This window comes from Chiloscyllium plagiosum, unplaced genomic scaffold (assembly GCF_037043375.1).
Source record: "Chiloscyllium plagiosum isolate Xiang-an unplaced genomic scaffold, Cpla_swu_hap1 HiC_scaffold_13, whole genome shotgun sequence".
NCBI lineage: Eukaryota > Metazoa > Chordata > Chondrichthyes > Orectolobiformes > Hemiscylliidae > Chiloscyllium > Chiloscyllium plagiosum.
In genome coordinates, this window is record NW_028270151.1 from 87,225,531 (window position 1) to 87,246,513 (window position 20,983).

The 20,983-nt window shown below is 44.1% G+C and overlaps 1 protein-coding gene and 1 pseudogene across 1 annotated transcript; one reads left to right on the forward strand and one right to left on the reverse strand.

Moving 5' to 3' along the window:
• Positions 1-8,113: 8,113 nt before the first annotated feature.
• On the reverse strand, positions 8,114-17,675 carry LOC148148366 (lactosylceramide 4-alpha-galactosyltransferase-like). The gene is made up of 3 exons (XM_087993886.1): positions 17,581-17,675; positions 12,824-13,329; positions 8,114-9,997 (listed from the first exon to the last, which is right to left on the reverse strand). Exons 2-3 carry the CDS (start codon positions 13,304-13,306, stop codon positions 9,383-9,385), a joined length of 1,098 nt encoding a protein of 365 aa, XP_087850012.1. The 5' UTR covers positions 13,307-13,329; positions 17,581-17,675; the 3' UTR covers positions 8,114-9,382.
• Positions 17,676-20,366: 2,691 nt separating this feature from the next.
• LOC148148367 (alpha-1,4-N-acetylglucosaminyltransferase-like) overlaps positions 20,367-20,983 on the forward strand; it is a 141,145-nt pseudogene continuing 140,528 nt past the window's right edge.

Below are 20,983 nucleotides of genomic sequence, written 5' to 3' on the forward strand. Positions count from 1 at the left end.
GCTCATTACATGCATGCAACACACTCTGCATGAAAAAGTTGCCCCTTATATCCCTTTTAGGAGTTTCCTCTCTGACGTTAAGTTTTTGTCCTCTAGTTTTGGACTTCCCACCCTGAGGAAAAGACTTTTCATCTTCCCCATACCCCTCATGATTTTATAAACTATAAGGTCACCCCTCAGCCTCCAATGCTGCTGGGAAAACAGCCCCAGTCTGTTCAGCCTCTCCCCATAGCTCAAACTCTCTAATCCTGGCAACATGCTTGTAAATCCCATTTCTCTCAGCGGATGCTGTCAGAACTGCTGAATTACTCCATAATTAAAATGGACACCAATTGTTCATTCATGCAATTCCACATCCTGGTTGTTCCTGTTAAACAAACTTTAATATCTGAACTGTTCCATTTACTTGTTACAGTATTGTTCACTCACATTGACTAATCTTCTCCATTAATGAAATCTTTTGTGCATCTACTGTTTTTCTGACTCTGTGCTCTGTGATCTATTTGCCAGGACCCACCCTGAGGCAAACATTGATGATACCGGGAAGACCATCAACTTGGTGAAAGATGCTCTTTGGTGTGCCCAAAACCTGTTGGTCTTCCAGAGCAAGGAATTGACCCTGACCAAGTGTTGCAGACTGGCACATCTCCTTCTGGAATGTGACTTTGCAAAGGAAATCTGAGGAGTGATGCAGTGGCTTTTGCTGGGGTTTATCCTGAGCAGCTCTGTGACGTGGGACTCTGTGCTCTATTGTTTGTCATCTGGGACGCACATTGGGACAAACATCAACTGTGCCTGGAGGACCATCGGTGAAAGACACTCTTTGTTCTGCCTGAAACTTTTTGGTCTTCCAGACAAGGTGTTGACATCAACTGAGTGTTGCAAACCTGCACATTCCAAGGTCCAGGACAATGTGCTGAGGGACACACTAAAGCTTGGGGTAGCTGCTGCCACGGCACAGTGAGGAAAGATCACCATCTGGATGTCTTCCTGCTAAAGTACAATGAAGGTCCATTCAGTTATCGGACCCTTTCATTGCCTCAATGTATGCAAACAATATTCGCCTTGAGTAGAAATGCCTTTAGACTTTGCAACTGCTGGGAATGTCAGATTCCAAGGTTTGGCAAAAGTGAGTACTGCAGATTCTGGAGACCAGAGTCTAGATTAGAGTGGTGCTGGAAAAACACAGCAGGTCAGGCAGCATTTGAGATGCAGGAAACTTGACGTTTTGGGCAAAAGCCCTTCATCAGGAAGTTTCCAAGGTTTGTTTGCTGTTTGCATGCATGGACTATCCTTAACTGCTTTTGTACCTCTCTTAGGACATTGAGATCATTTTAATGAATAAAATATGTCTTTTCCCCAAGAAACTCAATGTAGCAACAAAGGATGATGAGATCTAACAACTCTGAACTTCATATTGTTGATTAAAATAAACAAACAAAATAACTAACACACTACAAGGTCTTCCCAATATATAAAATGAGCCTCACTGTCGCAACCACATCTGATCTTATGTTTTCCAACAACTGTATTGTTATTCTCATTTCCTTGAGGGAATGTGTGGTCAATATAACACGTGAAGGTCATCAGGAAATTGGATGGATACAAAAGGGTCGACACTGCTCAGTGTGGTCCATCCACCAGCAGAGGCAGGGAACATTTTTCAAAGCATTGTAAACACCATTCATGGTCATTGAATGCAATTGCATGCGGGCATCAGAGTTGCCCCGCATTTGCCACGGGACTATGCCTACATCAGGAAATGATAAGAATTCATTTTTTGTGTTTTAAACAGCAGTCGCAGCTTTAAACCCACAAAACCTCAGCAGCTGCCGGTCTGCCCACGTGACTGGGAGATAGGAGACAGAGGACAGATAGAATCCACACTAGACCAACATTACCCATGACTCATGGGCCAAAACTCCCGAATTCATTAAATATGGAAACCCATCTCCTAATCACATCAAGAGACTGACTGAAACACACACATACCCATCGATTCGGAGCCATTCTGACACAAAGGACAGGCATCCACCAGACAGATACGGACAGACCAATACACACCAACACCCCAAGGGAACAAAGGGGGGTGCTAGCCCCTGCCCTCACAGAGAGAGACAAGCAGATAATACCCAGACCCGTTTTACATTAACCAATTAGCATCCTATTGTGCGTGCCCTGCAACTCTCCTGGGATGGCAGGAAACAGCCTATTCGCACCTACTCCAGTGATGATGGGGAACTATCATCCCATTCATCCTCAAATCCCACACATCCTGACAACTAAAAGTATATAATATGAAGCTGCGCGCGGGAACAATAGAGCAGCCGAGATTCGGACCTCGGTTGATCTCCGCCGGCGTTACTGCAGTAATAAACGTTACCGATTGTTGAACCGCACTCGGGGCTCGGACTGATATCATTTCATCCGCGCTAACACAGTGCTGACATCGAAAACTCAGATGGAGAAAATGAGTTAAATGAGACAGAACTTCTTGTTGGACAAGATCTTGTGCATGAGAGAAAGTGCGTGCACCACACTTATTGCGTTACTTTATTTTGATTTGATCTTTTCTTCTAATAAACATCTTCAGAGGTGGCATTGCATATCTCTGGAGCAGATGGGAGTTGAAATTAGGCCTCCTAGTTGAGGGGGAGGGACTCCACTTCTGTGCCACAAGATTGCACCCTTTGTACAGTTTACAACTACTTTTTCATCTCACTGTATCCAACTGCGTACATTGTTACATTAATACAAATATTAGATTAGGTCATAGGTCTAATGTTGGAGTTGACAATCTGTTCACTTGAAGCTACCTACACACTTTGACCAAAGAGGGAGTCTACAACAAACAAACTGAAAAAGGAAGCAAAATACTGTGGATGCTGGAAATCTGAAGTAAAAAGAGAAAGTGATGGAGAAACTCAACAGGTCTGGCAGCAGTTGTGGGGAGAGAAACAGAAGTAATGTTTTGAATCTAATAGCGCTCTATTTCGGAATTCATGTTCAACTGAAATCGACTCAGCCTGAGTTCTGACACTGGACTCGTAACATTATCTCTGCTTCTCTGTCCACAGATGCTGCCATTCCTGCTGAGTTATTCCAGCACTTACTGGGGGGTTTCCAGAATTTAAAGGAAAATGATTGTTTACTCATTGTGCTCAGTTCCATATTCTGGCTGTTCTTGTTAAATCAACTTCAATATCTGAACTGTTCCATTGATATGTTACAGCACAATTCATTCCCATCAACTTATCTTCTCCAGCAATGCAATTGTTTCTTATCTCTGCTGTTTTTCTTGTTGTACCTGATTTGACTCTAATCATTGCATATCTGTTTCTATTGGTAACTCTGTGTTTCCCAATGCTTAACTTTCATTGGTTCAGGAAGTCAGCTGTTGATCTCCTCATTCACCAAGATCCAACATGTCCTCTGGTTTTGCTGCATCATTATCAACAAATTACATTTAAACAGAAGGGCGAGGGCAGCAGGAACAAAATCTGTTCGTGTTTTGCGGTTCACTGTCCCACATCAGCAAGACCCTGCATTTTCATTAGATTTTAGAGACAAGGTATTGAGGTCAAAGCTGACATATGTTGAAGAAGCACTTGGTCAAAAATCAAATCAAACAGTGCTGGAAGTTAATGTGTATCCATATATTCCAAAGGAAATTCAACAGGTATCTGAAGGAAATTGACCTCCTGTCATGGATCTCGGCACCAGAATTGACAACAGCCCTGTTTTCCCTGCAAAGTCCTTCATTTCATTCTAGACTTTTTCAACTGTTCCCATGCTAACCTTTTTGACTCTGTAACAACACTTTTTTTTTAAACTCTGTAACAACAGTATTTCTTTTTACTTTGTTAAAACACTTAAAAATATCTGTATTTACGGTCTCTGTATCTAAAATGGCACAGAGAGGCGACATTACAAGCTGCACTCATTCAAGTGCACATGACAATAAAGGCTATTCATTCTTGCTATTTATTCATTCATTCGTCGTTCATGCATTCATACTAACAGCTGGGGGCTAATGCCAAAATTGGGAGAGCTGTCTCACAGACTAGTCAAACAACAGCCTGACATAGTCACACAAACGGAATCATACCTTACAGGCAATGTCCCAGACACCATCATCACCGTCAGTGGCAAGACTGACCAGGCAAAGGTGGCAGCAGAGTGGTCTACATTTGGAAGTGAGGTGTCCTGGGAATTCTCAACGTTGACTCCAGACCCCATGAAGTGTCATGGCCTCATGGGCAAGGAAACCTCCTGCTGATTACCACAAGCCTTCCTCCCTCAGCTGATCGATCATTACTCCTCCTTATTGATTAACACTTGGAGGAAGCACTGAGCATGATAGGAGCACAGTGTCCTCTGGGTGAGGGATTTCAATGTCCACCATTAAGATTGGCTTGGCAGCAGAATTACTGATCAAACTGATCAGGTCCTAAAGTATACAACCGCTGACTGAGTCTGTAGCCGGTGGTGAGGGAACCAACAAGAAGAAGGAACATACTTGACCTCATCCTTACCAATCTGTCAGCTGCAGATGCATCTGTTCATGACAGTATTTGTAAGGATGACCACCACACCGTCCTTTTGGAGACAAAGTCCCAACTTCACATTGAGAATACTCTTCATCATGTGTGGCACTATCACCGTGATAAATGTGACAGACTTTGAATAAATCTAGCAATTCAAGACTGGGCATCCACGAGGCGCTGGGAGCCATCAACAGCTGCAGAGCTATAGTCCAGCACAATTTGCAACCTCATGGCCCGGCATATCCCCCATTCAACCATTACCATCAGACCAAGGGATCAACCCTGGTTTAATGCAGGGTGCAGGAAGGCATGCTAGGAGCTGCACCAGAGATCTCTGAAAATGAGGTGTCAACCTGATGAAGCTATCAAACAAGACTACTTGCATGCTAAACAGAATAAACAGCAAGTGACAAACAGTGTTAAATGATCCCACAACCAAGGGAGCAGATCTAAGATCTCTCATCCTGCCACATTCAATTGTGAATGGTGATGGATGATCAAACAACTCACTGGAGGAGGTGGCTCTACAAATATCACCACTCTCAGTAATGGAGGAGCCCAGGACATCAGTGCAAAAGATAAGGCTGAAGCATTCACAGCAATCTTCAGCCAGAAGTACCAATCCATCTCAGAGTCCTCTACTGGTCCCCAGCATTACAGATGTTAGTCTTCAGCCAATTCGATTCAGTCCATGTGATATCAAGAAATGGTTGGAGATACTGAATATTGCAAAGGCTATGGGCCCTGATAACATTCCAGCAATAATTCTGAAGATTTGTGCTGTAGAACTTGCAGCTCCTTAGCCAAGCTGTTCCAGTACAGTTACAACACTGGCATGTACACAACAATGTGGAAAATTGCCCTGGTATGATCTATACATGGTTGAAACTTTATTGCTGGAACAGCACAGCAGGTCAGGCAGCATCCAGGGAACAGGAGATTCGACATTTCGGGCACAGGCCCTTCTTCACATGAAAAGCAGGATAAATCCAACCCGGCCAATTACTGCATCATCAATCTACTCTTGATAATTGGTAACGTGGTCCAAGGTATCATCAACAGTGTATCAAGCAGCATCTGCTCAGTCTTAACCTGCTCAGTGATGCCTAGTTTGGATTCTGCCAGGGCCAATCTGCTCTTAACCTCATTCCTGATGAAGGGCTTTTGCCTAAAGCCAAAATTTTCCTGCTCCTCTGATGCTGCCTGACCTGCTGTGCTTTTCCAGCACCACTCTAATCTTGACTCTAATCTCCAGCATCTGCAGTACCCACTTCTGCCCTGCTCTTGACCTCATTACCGCCTTGGTTCAAACAGGTACAAAAGAACTGAATTCCGGGGGTGAGATGAGAGTGACACTCCTTGTCATCAAGGTCCCATTTGACCAAGTATGGCATCAAGGAGACCTCGCAAAACAGGAATCAATGGGGTATCAGGCCCAAACTTTCTGCAAGATGAAGTCATACCTGGAACAAAGGATATAGTTGTGGTTTTTGGGGGTCAATCATATCAGCTCCAGGACATCTCTGCAGGAGTACCTCAGGGAAATGTCCTCTGCCCAACCATCTTCAACAATAAAGAGGTGATAATGACAGTGCATAGAGAGATTATAGGGAGATTAGGAGCTGTGAATGACCAAGGCTGAAGCCAGCGCTATGTGACAAAATATGTGGCAATCAGGTCCCGGACCTTCCCGTGGCTTGCCACTTCAACACACAATCCTGCTCCCATGCCCACATGTCTGATCTTGGTCTGCTGCAATGTTCCAGTGAAGCTGAACACAAACTGGAGAAACAGCATTTTATCTTCCGACTGGGCACGTTACAGCCTGCCGGTCTCAACACTGAATTCTTCGAGGAGAAAGTGAGGTCTGCAGATGCTGGAGATCAAAGTTGAAACTTTATTGCTGGAACAGCACAGCAGGTCAGGCAGCATCCAGGGAACAGGAGATTCGACGTTTCGGGCACAGGCCCTTCTTCAGGAATGAGCAGAGAGTGGTTTGGCGGTGGACTCATCCACCGCCAAACCACAACAACCCGACGGTCGGAGGAGGAGCGTCTTATCTTCCGACTGGGAACCCTCCAACCGCAGGGGATGAACTTGGACTTCACCAGTTTCTTCATCCCCCCTCCCCCCACCTTGTCTCAGCCGGATCCTTCCAGCCCGGCACCGCCTTCCTGACCTGCAGTCTTCTTCTTGACCTCTCCGCCTCCACCCTACTCCGACCTATCACCCTCACCTTGACCTCTTTCCACCTATCACATTTCCAACTCCCCTCCTCCAAGTCCCTCCTCCCTACCTTTTATCTTCTCCTGCTGAACACTCTCTGCTCATTCCTGAAGAAGGGCCTGTGCCCGAAACGTCGAATCTCCTGTTCCCTGGATGCTGCCTGACCTGCTGTGCTGTTCCAGCAATAAAGTTTCAACCTCAACACTGAATTCAACAACTTCAGATAATTATCCCATCTCGGCCCCTCTGTTTTCATTCTGCTCCGCAATTTTATTTAATTTATTTTATTTCTCTTTTTAATGTGTTTTTCACTGTTCTGTAACTCTTATTTCTTGATTGTCTCTCTTTCTCCCTCTCTCCCCACTCTCTCATCACCTTTTCCTCTCCTCTTCCACCTTTGCTACCCTTCTCCCCTGTTTTCCATTTTTCCTCTGCTTCACCCATCCCCCCCCATATTTTGTCACATAGCGCTGGCTTCAGCCTTGGTCATTCACAGCTCCTAATCTCCCTGTAATCTCTCTATGCACTATCATTATCACCTCTTTATTGCTACCTTTGCTTCTGGAGCCATGACTCACCTTCTCTCAGCCCAGTATAAATACCTCCCGATTTCTCCCTTTTTTTTAGCTTTGACAAAGGGTCAGTTAGACTCGAAACGTCAGCTCTTTTCTCTCCTTACAGATGTTGCCAAACTTGCTGAGATTTTCCAGCATTTTCTCTTTTTTGGAATATTTTCTCTTCGTCGAGGGACCCTGTACCTTCTGGGAATCTGTGCTTACCCATTCTGACCTCTTCCACGTCTCTGATTGGAGCCGCTCTGCCATTGGAGACCAGGCCTCCAGTTGCTCTGGAATTCCTGCAGTATTTCTCACTGTCACTCTCTCTATCTCTGCTCCTTTAAGATGTTTTAAGTCTAACTCTTTCTATACTGGTCTCAATATCTCGCTTGGTGGCTTGGTGTCAAGATTTCTTTCATCTTGCTCTGGTGAAGAACATTGTGAAGTTTTTATTCTGTTGAAGTCTCTACAGAAATGCAGGTTGTTATTTGTCTACTCCTATTTTGGCCATTTTCAACTTAACTCTTAATGGACCAGAATCAAGGGATCATTGGCTCGCATGAGCTCTGAAGGAACAGCTTGTGTTCAGTCTGGATTGTGTGATTGGTGGAGGTCTGGGGAGAAGGTTGGTGACAGGAAACAATGTCCAGCAACTGGGAAATATCCAGCAATCGCTGCATTAGAGAATAACCATTTAAAACCTGAGTGGGAAATGTTAACTCCCAAGTCGAACATGATGATTCAATCCAGCACAGAGGTGAATAAAATCGACTGCAAATTCAACTCTTTCCAAACCAATTTACTGTGTCAAAATCATCAGCAGAGATTTACATATTCGCACATCATCAAGAAGACAGTAACACTGCAGTAATTTAAAAATAGATCCATTCGTCATGTGTTAACAGATTAATCAAAATATACAAGATAGAAAACTAGAACTTTTACGAGTTTCATCATCCACCAGGAAGCAGAAATAACCGGAGAATGTTTTAAACATAAATAACTATTCAGAATCCTTCTGAATCTTGACAATCAAAGTGACTTTCAGATCCCAGGCAGCATCACCGACATTAAACCCCACATTCCACATCCCTGACCAGTCACTCGCCAGAGACAGAGTAACCGGGAACACAATGATTGTGGGATTCCACCAAGAGACAAGATTCCAAAAAGTCCACGAGATCTGAAATCAGGATGACCGAGGAGCAAAGATTAACTGTCCCTGGTCTGACCGAAGTAACCTCAGTGCGTACTGAGCAGAAAGTAACACCATGAATTATTCAAGAGAAGACTAAGCCTTGGGTTCAGAGAAACAGAAGATTGGATTCCCATGCCCGATGACACCTGCAGGGTCGACTTCAGATGCAAGAAATTGCAACAATTCTGACCGACAGACAGGTTGAACTGACTTTCAGACTCCGGGATTGGGAAGGTTTGCAGTCCCCGGACGCTGCTGATTGGTTTAATAATGAGCAGAATGTTCACAGGAGGGCCTAAGACCTTCAGGCTTGTATGTATAAAGTCCAGCTCAGATAGGACAGCTCCTTTACCATGTGAATTACCTCAGAGCAGAAATACAACTAGAGGCCAGCTCGTGAGAGCGAAAGGGAGTGTGAGGCCTTGGCCAGTGGTTGGTTTAGTCTTCACTTGTTGGAGAAATATGTGATGGTCAAAAGACAAAGAGCATCCGTCTTTTTGCTGACCCCTTTTCTTCCTCTACATATCTCCTACTTTTCATCTGAGTCACCAAGCTACGCCAAAACCCAATGCTTACCATCACCCAGCAGCCTCATGGACAGCAGCAAGATCCCAGTGAAGATTCCATGAGATGGAGCCAAGTGGGACTCCATTAAATCAGCCACAGTGATTGGTTTGCTTAGCAGTGATGTTTGAAATAATTAAAAATCAGTGTAAAAATTCTGGACAATACTCAAACGTATCCCAGGGCAAAAAAAATCACCAAAATTAGTCCAGGGGTCATCCTGTTCTAACCTGTCTTGTCCACGTTAGTGTGTAGGATCACTGTAACCAGGATGTTCAGGCACAATGTTTCTATTTTTTTGCTGGTTTTTCTTTCTGGGATGGGAGAGATTTATATGTGCTTGGACAGTATTCACTGAAGAAATATTCTATTAAAGATCGACTTGCTTTGATTTCAATTTTCTGATCACCAATCATATACTTCCAGATATGTACTCCACTAGTCTTTGACAATTCCTTTTCGATAGTATCATTGTTGTTATTCCATGTATTTTTTTGAAAGAACCTTCCCCAATTAGAAAATGGAACTGGATAGAACCAGTTGTTGGACAAGAACATTATCCCTTTGCAATCTTTGTTGCAGAAGTTATTGAGATTATCAGTTCCACACCATTTCTTCAACATTCGGGTCATCAAGTCTGGCCCCTGATGGCCCCAAGCTGCTCCATTGTATTTATCAACAAAATCTCTTAAGCACATCTTGGTAAAGGGATGAAAGCGGTTAAATCCCAAAGCTGCATTATTGGCATAATTACTCGACTGTTCACAGAGGAAGTTTCGGAACTCCAAGGGTTTGAGTGAAATGATATCTGTGTCCAGGTAGATGCCCCCATACTTCCACAGCAAGGCTAGCCGACAGCCATCAGCAAGCACATGCAACCAATGTTCTTCCTTGCTGGGATCTACCTGCAACAGAGCAAAGGTTCATATTAATTCTGCCTGCTTGTGTCCCACAGGACTCACTTTTACCATCAACACATTTTTCCTCTCCTTGTCTAGTCTCTTCCCACTTCTATCTGCAATTCTTCTGATGCTTTCAGAATTTCCAGTTTGTGGGCTCCAGTTACCCCCTCTTCACCATGGACCTACAATCCGTTCACACATCCGTCCTCCATCAGAATGGTCTCAGACACCATCCAATGCCCCCAGATTGTTAACCTGAGTTTTGGGTCAGCTTTCAATGAGAGTGCAAGCTTCCAGTCACAATCATGCACGATGAAGCATCAAACACTTTTTGGTCTCTAGCAACAGGCTCAGTCAGACTCAAAACACTGTTATTGATATTGGCTGCTATCTAGGAAAACTTTTAATCTGATTTACAAAATAATAATATTAATTCGGGGATGTGGGCAGTACTGGCTGACCAGCATTTGATGCCCATCTTGAATTGCCCATAGTAAGCTGCCTTCTTGAACCATATGGTGTAGCGTACCGTCAATTCTGTGGGAATGAAGTGAGGAGGATAAAACAGATTAGATTAGATTAGATTAGATTAGATTAGATTAGATTATATTACTTACAGTGTGGAAACAGGCCCTTCAGCCCAACAAGTCCTCACCAACCCACCTGGACTATCAGTTCTGAGGAAGGATCACCAGACCCAAAGTATTAAATCTGATTTCTCTCTTCACAGATGCTGCTAGATCTCTTGCGCTTTTCTAGCAACTTCTGTTTTTGTAGTACCTACGAGATACATTGCAAAAATTCACCCAGACCCATTCCCCTACACCTAACGCTACGGGCAATTTAGCATGGCTAATTCACCTGACCTGCACATTTTTGGACTGTGGGAGGAAACTGGAACACCCGGAGGAAACCCACGCAGACATGGGGAGGATGTGCAAACTCCACACAGACAGTTGCCTGAGACTGGAATTGAACCCAGGTCTCTGGTGCTGTTGGGCAGCAGTGCTAACCACTGAGCCGCCATGCTGTCCCTGAAGCTCAGTGATAACTGAATGATGAGAAAGTTCAGAAACAGAAAGTGCTTGAGAAACTCTATAATGTCACCCCTCGACCTCCTACTCTCCAGTGTAAAAAGTCGCAGCCTATCCAGCCTCTCCTTATAACTCAAACCCTCCAGTGCCAGTAACATCCTTGTAAATCTTTTCTGTACCCTCTCCAATTTAATAATATACATCCTCTACCAAAGCAACCAGAATTTTACACTGTACTCCAAAAGTGCCCTCACACATGCCCTGCACAACCGCAACATGATGCCCCAACATCTGTAGAACATCGAACATAGAACAATACAGCATAGAACAGGCCCTTCGGCCCATGATGTTGTGCCAAACATTTGTCCTAGCTTAAGCACCTATCCATGTACCTATCCAATTGCTGCTTAAAGGTCACCAATGTACTCAATGGTCTGAGTAATGAAGGCACCCTCCAGTCTTTTGGCACTTCATCTATGGCTGTAAATGATATAAATATTGCTGGTCGGGGCCCTGCAATTTTTTCCCTAGCCTCCCACAGTGATCAAGGATACACTTAATCAGGTCCTAAGAGATTTATCCACCTTTATATTTGTTTAAGACCTCTAGCACCTTCTCTTCTGTAATGTGGACTGTTATCAAGACATATTATTTAATACCCAAATTCCCTTGCCTCCATGGCATTCTCCACAGTAAATACTGTTGCAAAATAATTGTTAAATATCTCTCCCATCTCTTATGGTTCCACACATAAATGTTATAATTGATCTGTAAGTGCCTCTTTCTCTCCTTATTTGATCTTTTGCTCTTAATGTACCAGTAGAATCTCTTTGGATTATTCTTAACCTCATCAGCCAAAGCTTTCTCACAGCCTCTTTTTGCCATCCTGACTTTCTTCTTTAGAATGCCCTCCTCCCCTTATACTCTTCAAGAGATTTACTTGATCGCAGTTGTCTACACCTGACAAATGCCTCCTTCTTATTCTTGACCAGAGCCTCAATATCTCTTGCTATCCAGTGTTCCCTTCTCCTGCCAGCTTTGCCATTCACTCTAACAGTAACATGCTGCTTCGAAACTCTTCATTCGATGAATTCATCACTGAAGTACTGATCTTGCGATGATGACAGTTGGACAATTTGTAGAATGAATCTTTCCTGCAGCTACAATGGGGCCCAAATGGTTTGCTTCTTTCCAGTTTGTACTCACTGAACTGACTGACTCTCGAGCCCTCTCTCACACACAATCTGACCTCAATCCTGACCTTCTGCACAGTCTGACTCTCTGTTTAACAGATAAAGAAAAGGTTTGATCCTGGTACCTCTCCAGCTCTGTCTCAGGGTTTAACTAGTTGAGTCACCAATTAAAACTGCTTCCATTCTCCTGGGAAAGGTTCCCTTGACATCTACTGCCTAAGCCGCACCCTCTGTATTTAAATGAACACAGTAATTTCAAATAAGTGTAAGTGTGAAATTAACTGGTATAATATTCTGTGGACTGAGGAGTTTCCAAACTATCAGTCCCAACCACCAATGAACAAAGCGCAATCTGAATAATTGAGATAAATATTGACTTTCAGAAAGAAAATGACCATGGCCTTCTTGCAGATTCTCCAAATGATTTTGTCAGGACCTGAAACTGACATTCAATCTCAAATCTGTATCCATCATCATACGTATAGAAACTGGGATTTAGTTTGTCAGTGTAAATCTCATTACTCGTTTGTCAGATAGATGACTAAAAGCAGTTATTATCATCCACATAGTCATCCACCGGCTAGTTCTGTACAACTCCTTACCTTCTCATACCATCCAGCCAAGGGTGTATTGCTGAACAATTCTTTAGGATTCAAGGGCAAGATGATAACGTTCTTGAATGAAGAAAGCAGACGAATGCTTTTGTACTCAGGTTCTCGATATGCAGATACTTTCCCAATGAATCCTTGCATGAAGTAATAAATTGGTTTGTTTGGATTTAGTCTAGCTGCTGATTCGATGCTGCAGGTGACCAGTGGGGAAGGGTTTAGTTCAGTGGAGGTCTGTAAAAACATAATTCCAGGCTCTGTGTGTGGCTGTGGGTGTTTCACAATCACTGTGTTCTCAGGGTTGACCTGGCCATACCATTGGTCAATGGAGGTTATTTTGGCCGAATAGCTTGTCAGAATGATTGTAAAATCATTTACTCTTAAAAAAATGTTATCAAATGAGGGGCTTGTAAAAAGAAAGATGAGACATATTAGTGTTAAGGAAAATAATGTGAGGGCCTGATACCTTTTCATCATTGGAGATGGTTTTTCAATGATTCCTGTAAAAAGAAAAGATGACTCAGGAGTAAAATAGTCCAGTTGTGATGTTATACAGTCATACCTTTGAGAAACATTAGTTATGAATTCGGAGAAAGTGAGGACTGCAGATGCTGGAGAACAGAGTTGAAGGGTGTGGCACTAGAAAAGCACAGCTACTCAGGCACCATCCGAGAATCTGATTCCTGATGAAGGGTTTTGCCCAAAACATCGATTCTCCTGCTCCTCAGATGCTGCCTGTCTGGCTGCGCTTTTCTAGCACTATACTCTTTGAATCAGTTATGAATTCCAAAGCAAAATGCATTTGTTGCTGGAAATCAGAATAAAAGCTGCTAAAAGCTCAGCAGGTTTGGCAGCTTCTGCAGAAAGAGAAACAGAGTTAATGGGGGGATACTTGTTCTTGTGTTAGTGCCAAAAATAAACGTGAACAAGTGAAGTTTATTGGGTAAGAGTCAAAAATGCAGATTATCATCAAGAGAATCTTTAGCAATTTAAGTTCTTTGATCTCAAGCTGAGGTTTGAACTTCCAAACTGCAGGTGTTGAGGGATGTATCTGCACACATTAACCTCTTACTAAAAGCACAACTTTTAGCAGGAATTAATTTGTCTTTCCCAAATAGCATCAACAACCACCCAACAATAAATGGAGCAATACATACTCCACATGATCTCAAGAAAAGCTGAGTGCACTGGACACACGCAGGAGCTTTACACAATCCAGAACAAGCTGATTGGCACCAACATGAACATTCTGACACATCACTTTTGACATGTTACGGCTGCTGTGTATGCCGTCTACAAGTTACCCTGTGGAAATCCACAAAGCATCCCCTCACTGCAACTTCCAAATCTGCGACCACAACCGTCTCCAAGGATATGGGACCACAATGAGCTGCAAGTTTCTCACCAATAAACATCGTCCCAACTTGGAACCCTCACTGGCAGCATCTGTGAAGAGAAATCAAAGTTAACATTTTGGGTTCGGTGACTGGGGTAGTTCTCAGCAAGAGTCACCACACCTGAAATGTTAACTCTGATTTCTCCTCACATGTGATGTTAGACCTGCTGAGCTTTTCCAGCAACTTCTGTTTTTGTCTCTGATAGAGAGCATTCACAGTTCTTTTGGTTTTAATTTGGACCCCTCACTGTTCCTTCTACATTGTTGGTTCAAAATACAGGAGTCCCTCCCTCCCAGGACTCAGGGTATACCTCAGCACACAGACTGCAGCTGACCATAAGGCAAGAGCACAGATGCTAGGCTTATAATTCAGAATCCCAGGTTAATGTTCTGGGGTCACGGGTTTTAACCCCACCAAAGCAGATACTGAAATTTGAATTCAATAAAGAAAACTCTGCAATTTAAAACTAGCCAAATGACAACCATGTAACCATTGTCAATTGTCAGAAAAGACCATCTTTTTCACTGACGTTTTTCAGTGCTGCCCTTCCCTGATCTGGCCTGTGTGTCACTCCAGAACCACAGCAATGTATTTGACTCTTACCTGCTCTCTGAAATGGCTCCAACAAGCCACTCAAAGAGCAATTAGGAGCAGGCAATTAATGCTGGCCCAACCAGTGACTACCACATTCTATGAAAGAACAAACAAAAGATGAAAAGTCATTCCAGCAACATCACAATTCCTGATATGGGTGAATGGATAAAAAATAAACATTCAATTCAACAGTTGAAATGTGCTTTAAATCACCTGAGCCTCTTGCTGAGATATTTGTATCATCAATAGTCACAAGTGAGGTGCTGGAAGACTGGAGGTTGGCAAACATAGTGCCACTGTTTAAGAAGGGTGGTAAAGACAAGCCATGGAACTATAGACCGGTGAGCCTGACCTCGGTGGTGGGCAAGTTCTTGGAGGGAATCCTGAGGGACAGGATGTATATGTAGTTGGAAAGGCAAGGACTGATCCGGGATGGTCAACATGGCTTTGTGCGTGGGAAATCATGTCTCACAAACTTGATTGAGTGTTTTGAAGAAGTAACAAAAAGGATTGATGAGGGCAGAGCAGTTAATGTGATCTATATGGACTTCACTAAGGTGTTCGACATGGTTCCCCATGGGACACTGGTTAGCAAGTTTAGATCTCATGGAATACAGAGAGAACTAGCCATTTGGATACAGAATTGGCTCAAAGGTAGAAGAGGGTGGTGGTGGAGGGTTGTTTTTCAGACTGGAGGCCTGTGACCAGTGGAGTGCCACAAGGATCGATGATGGGCCCTCTACTTTTTGTCATTTACATAAATGATTTGGTTGCGAGCATAAAAGATACAGTTAGTAAGTTTGCAGATGACACCAAAATTGAAGGTGTAGTGGACAACGAAGAGGGTTATCTCAGATTACAACAGGATCTTGACCAGATGGGCCAATGGGCTGAGAAGTGGCAGATGGAGTTTAATTCCGATAAATGTGAGGTGCTGCATTTTGGGAAAACAAATCTTAGCAGGACTTATACACTTTATGGTAAGATCCTAGGGGGTGTTGCTGAACAAAGAGACCTTGGAGTGCAGATTCATTGTTCCTTGAAAGTGGAGTTGCAGGTAAGTAGGATTGTGAAGAAGGGGTTTGGTATGCTTTCCTTTATTGGTCAGAGTATTGAGTACAGGAGTTGGAGGTCATGTTGCGGCTGTACAGGACATTGGTTAGGCCACTTTTGGAATATTGTGTACAATTCTGATCTCCTTCTTATCGGAACGATGTTGTGAAACGTGAAAGGGTTCAGAAAAGATTTACAAGGATGTTGCCAGGGTTGGAGGATTTGAGCTATAGGGAGAGGCTGAACAGGCTGGGGCTGTTTTCCGTGGAGCGTCGGAGGCTGAGGAATGACCTTATAGAGGTTTACAAAATTTTGAGGGGTATGGATAGGGTAAATAGGCAAAGGCTTTTCCCTGGGGTCAGGGAGTCCAGAACGAGAGGGCATAGGTTTAGGGTGAGAGGGGAAAGATATAAAAGAGACCTAAGGGGCAACTTTTTCACCCAGATGGTGGCGCGTGTATGAAATGAGCTGCCAGAGGAAGTGGTGGAGGCTGGTACAATTGGGTTGGACCGAAGGGTCTGTTTCCATGCTGTCCATCTCTATGGCTCTATGACCTGGAAACCAGAAAGCTGCTTTTTAAATACAATCCTCAAATAAAAGGTAAAGTACAGCAGATGCTGAAGATTGTAAATAAAAACAGAAAGTATTGGAGAAACTCAGCAGGTCAGGCAGTAACAGTGGAGAGAAACAGAGTTAATGCTTTGAGTCAGGTCTGATTCTTATTCAGTTAGTAGAAAGTGAGGACTGCAGATGCTGGAGATCAGAGTCAAGAGTGTGGTGCTGGAAAAGCGCAGCAGGTCAGGCAGCATCAGAGGAGCAGGAGAATAGAAGTTTCAGGTATAAGCCCTTCATCAGGAATCTGCTGAAACATTGAATCTCCTGTTCCTTGGATGCTGCCTGACATGCTGTACTTTTCCAGCACCACATTCTCTACTCTGACTCTTGTTCAGAGCTGCAAAGGGCTGGAAAGTGCTCTGGTATTTAATTTACTGACAAAGGGGAGAAAAGCCCACTCTGTGACCCCTCAGCACCTGGTTTATTCGCCCCTCCCCTTTGTTAACAACAGAATCCCATCATTTCTCAGTCCCCTTCAGTTCCAAAGAAGGGTCACAGGACTCTATGTCCCTCTCTTGTCATGAGAAGCTGTTTGACTTGATGCGTTTCTTCAGCACTTTCTATTTTTTTATTTTAAATGGAATCCTTCCATTCTCCTTTTCTTTTGTGATCAGTCAATGACTTGAAATGCCAGATACTGACCCTCCCAGTTTTCCGATCTCCTGCAGTTTCTCAGCCTGTGCTGTTCCCTCCTGCTCTGTCTGTCTCAGCTGCTCACTGCATTTTCAAGGAAACCTCAGTAAGAAACTGATTGTTTAGTTTTAAAGAAAACAACATTGAAAACTGTTCTCTGTTTCTCTTATCAAATCACACGCATTTAATACGACATTGTACTGACTCAACAATCAGTGTGATGATGATCTTATGGTTCTGACCAGTTTAACAGCACCGAGCGAAAAGCTGAAAGAACAATAACAACAATATTGGTAAAGACAGTTTCTCTCCCTGAATGTCTCTAATCTATATTGTTCCCAGTACAGATCTCTAATTGGAATAAAAATCAAAGATCAAAAGGGACAAATTCCTTTCCAATTTAACAAGAATATCCTGACGATGTGACAGAGGAAGAATTTTAAAGCCATTCTCACTTACCGGATGAATCCAGTCTGTGAACCAGACAATGAGCTGTTTTGTATCATGAACTGAGCAGCAATAAATTGCTTTCACATTCAGGATGGGTGTGTAGGTGTCGATGGAAAGGTTCACATCAGGTGTGTCACGATATCAGGAAGTTCTGTAGTAAAAGCTTTTCGGATTAAAGGAACAGCAGGACTTTGGACAGTTTTTTTTTCTCTTTTGCGATGCAGTGATGGTAATTTTTTTCATTCATGGGATGAGAGCACCACTGCCCTGCATTTACGAGGGGTGCACTGACCAGGCCAGCATTTATTGCCCATCCCTAATTGCCCAGAGGGCAGTTAAGAGGCTACCACATTTCTGTGGGTCTGGAGTCACATATAGGCCAGACCAGGGGAAAATGGCATTTTCTCTCCCTCAGGAATATTAGTGAAACAGATGGGCTTTTCCCTCAACAATTTATAATGGATTCATGGTCATCATTAGAGTCTTAATTCTAAATTTTTATTGAATTCAAATTCACCCATTTTAGATTAGATTCCCTACAGTGTGGAAACAGGCCCTTTGGCCCAACAAGTCCACACCGACCCTCTAAAGAGTAACCCACCCAGACCCATTTCCCTCTGACTAATGCACCTAACACTATGGGAAATTTAGAATGGCTAATTCACCTGACCTGCACATAGAGTCATAGAGATGTAAAGCATGGAAACAGATCCTTCGGTCCAACCCGTCCAGACCGACCAGATATCCCAACCCAATCTAGTCCCACCTGCCAGCACCCGGCCCATATCTCTCCAAACCCTTCCTATTCATATACCCATCCAAATGCCTCTTAAATGTTGCAATTGTACCAGCCTTTACCACTTCCTCTGGCAGCTCCTCCATACACGTACCACCCTCTGCGTGAAAAGGTTGCCCCCTAGGTCTCTTTTATATCTTTCCCCTCTCACCCTATACCTATGCCCTCTCGTTCTGGACTCCCCAACCCCAGAGAAAAGCCTTTGCCTATTTACCCTATACATGCCCCTCATACTTTTGTAAACCTCTATAAAGTCAACCCTCAGCCTCCGACATTCCAGGGAACACAGCCCCAGCCTGTTCAGCCTCTCCCTATAGCTTAAATCCTTCAACCCTGGCAACATCTTTGCAAATCTTTTCTGAAACCCTTTCAAGTTTCACAACATCTTTCCGATAGGAAGGAGACCAGAATTGCACGCAATATTCCAAAAGTGGCCTAACCAATGTCCTGTACAGCTGCAACATGACCTCCCAATTCCTGTACTAAATAATCTGACCAATAAAGGAAAGCATACCAATCTTTGGACTATGAGAGGAAACTGCAGCACCTGAAGGAAACCTTCGCAGACACGGGGAGAATGTGTGAATTCAACACAGATAGTCGCCTGAGGACTGGAATCAAACCTGGGACCCTGGTGCTATGAGGCAGCAGTGCTAATCACTGAGTCACCGTGCTGCCCAAAAATTGAGCTGCAGTGAGCCTGACATGATTTGAATGCACTACCTTCTGATCTGGAGTCAGACGTGTTTCTATTGCGCCACAAACCCACAGCCTATACCATGGTAAGATTCAAATCCAGGTACCCAGAATATTATTGGGGTCTTTGGTTTAACAGTTGAAAGGGGTGGTGCTGGAAAAACACAGCAGGTCAGGCAGCATTCGAGGAGCCAGAGAATTGACGTTTTGGCAGAAGCCCTTCATGGGAGGGCATGGTGTGGGGAAGGGGAATGAGGGATAAATAGGAGGAAGGGGGTGGGGGTTTGGGTCAAGGTAGCTAGGAAGGTGATAGGTAGATGCAGGTGGGGGAATGCTAGTGATATGTCAGAGGGGAGGGTGGGGCGGATAGGTTGGAAGGTAAATGGATAGGGAAGATATTTCAAGATGGTGGTGCTGAGTTTGAGGGATGGATCTGGGATGAGGTGGAGGGAGGAGAGATAAGAAAACTGGTTAAGTCGATGTTGATGTCATGTGACTGAAGGGTCCCAAGACGGAAGATGGAACGTTCTTCCTCCAATCATTGGGTGGCTTGGATTTGGCGATGGAGGAGGCCCAGAATTTGTATGTCCTTGACAGAGTGGGATGGGGAGTTGAAGTGGTCAGGGCAGTGGTGCATGTGTCCCGGAGAAGTTCCCTGAAATGTTCTGCGAGTTGACATTCCAATGTAGAGGAGCCCACGTCAAGAGCAACAGACAGTAGGTGAGGTAGTTGGTGGTGCAGGAAAATCTCTGCTGGATGTGAAAAGATCCTTTGGTGCCTTGGATGAAGATGAGGGGGTAGTGTGAGTGCAGATTTTCCATCTCTTGCGGCAACAAAGGAAGATGCCAGGAGTGGAGTTGGGTTGGGAGGGGGCGTGGACCTAACAAGGCACTGGTCTCTACGGAATGCTGATAGGGATGGGGAGGGAAATACATCTCTGGTGGTGAGGTCTGATTGTAGGTGGCAGAAATGGCTGAGGATAATACGCTGTATCTGGAGATTAGTGGGGTGGAAGGTGAAGACTGGGGAAGATCTGTCCTTGTTGCAGTTGGAGGGCAGTGGTGCAGGAATTGGAGGTAATGCACTGGAGGGCTGTGTTGACCACGTGGGAGGGGAAATTGAGGTTCTTGAAATAGGAGGTCTTCTAGGATGTCCTGGAGTGGAATTGCTCTTCCTGGGAACAGGTACATCAGAGGTGGATGAATTGGGGGTAAGGGACTGTGTGTGGGAGGAGGTGTAGTCCTGGTAGCTGTGGGAGTTGGTGGGTATGAAGTAGATGTCCGTGTTGAGTCAGTCACCGGAGATGGAGATGGAGGGGTCCAGGAAAGGGAAGGAGGTGTCCATGATGGTCCAGGTGAACTTAAGGTCAGGATGGAAGGTGTTAGTGAAGTTGATGAATTGTTCAACCTCTTTGTGGGAGCATGAGGTAGCATCAATTCATAAATAGTTCATCAACTTCACTGGCACTTTCCTATTGCCTTCCCAAATTACCTTGCCCCCATCCCCACCCCACCGTCCTTTTTATCTTTCAGACCCCTCTCCCTCCACCAATATGCCTGATTAAGGTCTTCCACCTGAAACATTAATTCTCCTGCTCCGTGGATGCTGCCTGACCTGCTGTGCTTTTCCTGTGCCGCACTTATCAATTCTGATCTCCAGCATCTGCAGTCCTCACTATTTCTCTGGTTTAACAGTTCAGTGATATTACCATTTGGCCATTGTCTCCCCAACTTTGAACTGGGGGCGTGGTTAAGTCCCACCTGCTCCAGGGTTGTGTAACAACATCTCAGAATTAATTGATTAGAAAATAGTTTTTGAAACAATACGTAGATCTATGTCACAGAGATGAACAGGAAACAGTCCCTTCGGTCCAGTGCATCTGTGCTGACCAGATATTGATTAGATTGGATTCCCTACAGT

Bases quoted from the DNA above. Each gene is read 5' to 3' on its own strand.
- LOC148148366 (XM_087993886.1), bottom strand. From the start codon at position 13,306: ATGATGAAAAGGTATCAGGCCCTCACATTATTTTCCTTAACACTAATA. The intron at 9,998-12,823 runs GTAAGGAGTTGT...GCTCTGTTGCAG, and splicing joins TGGCTGGATGGTATGAGAAG to GTAGATCCCAGCAAGGAAGA.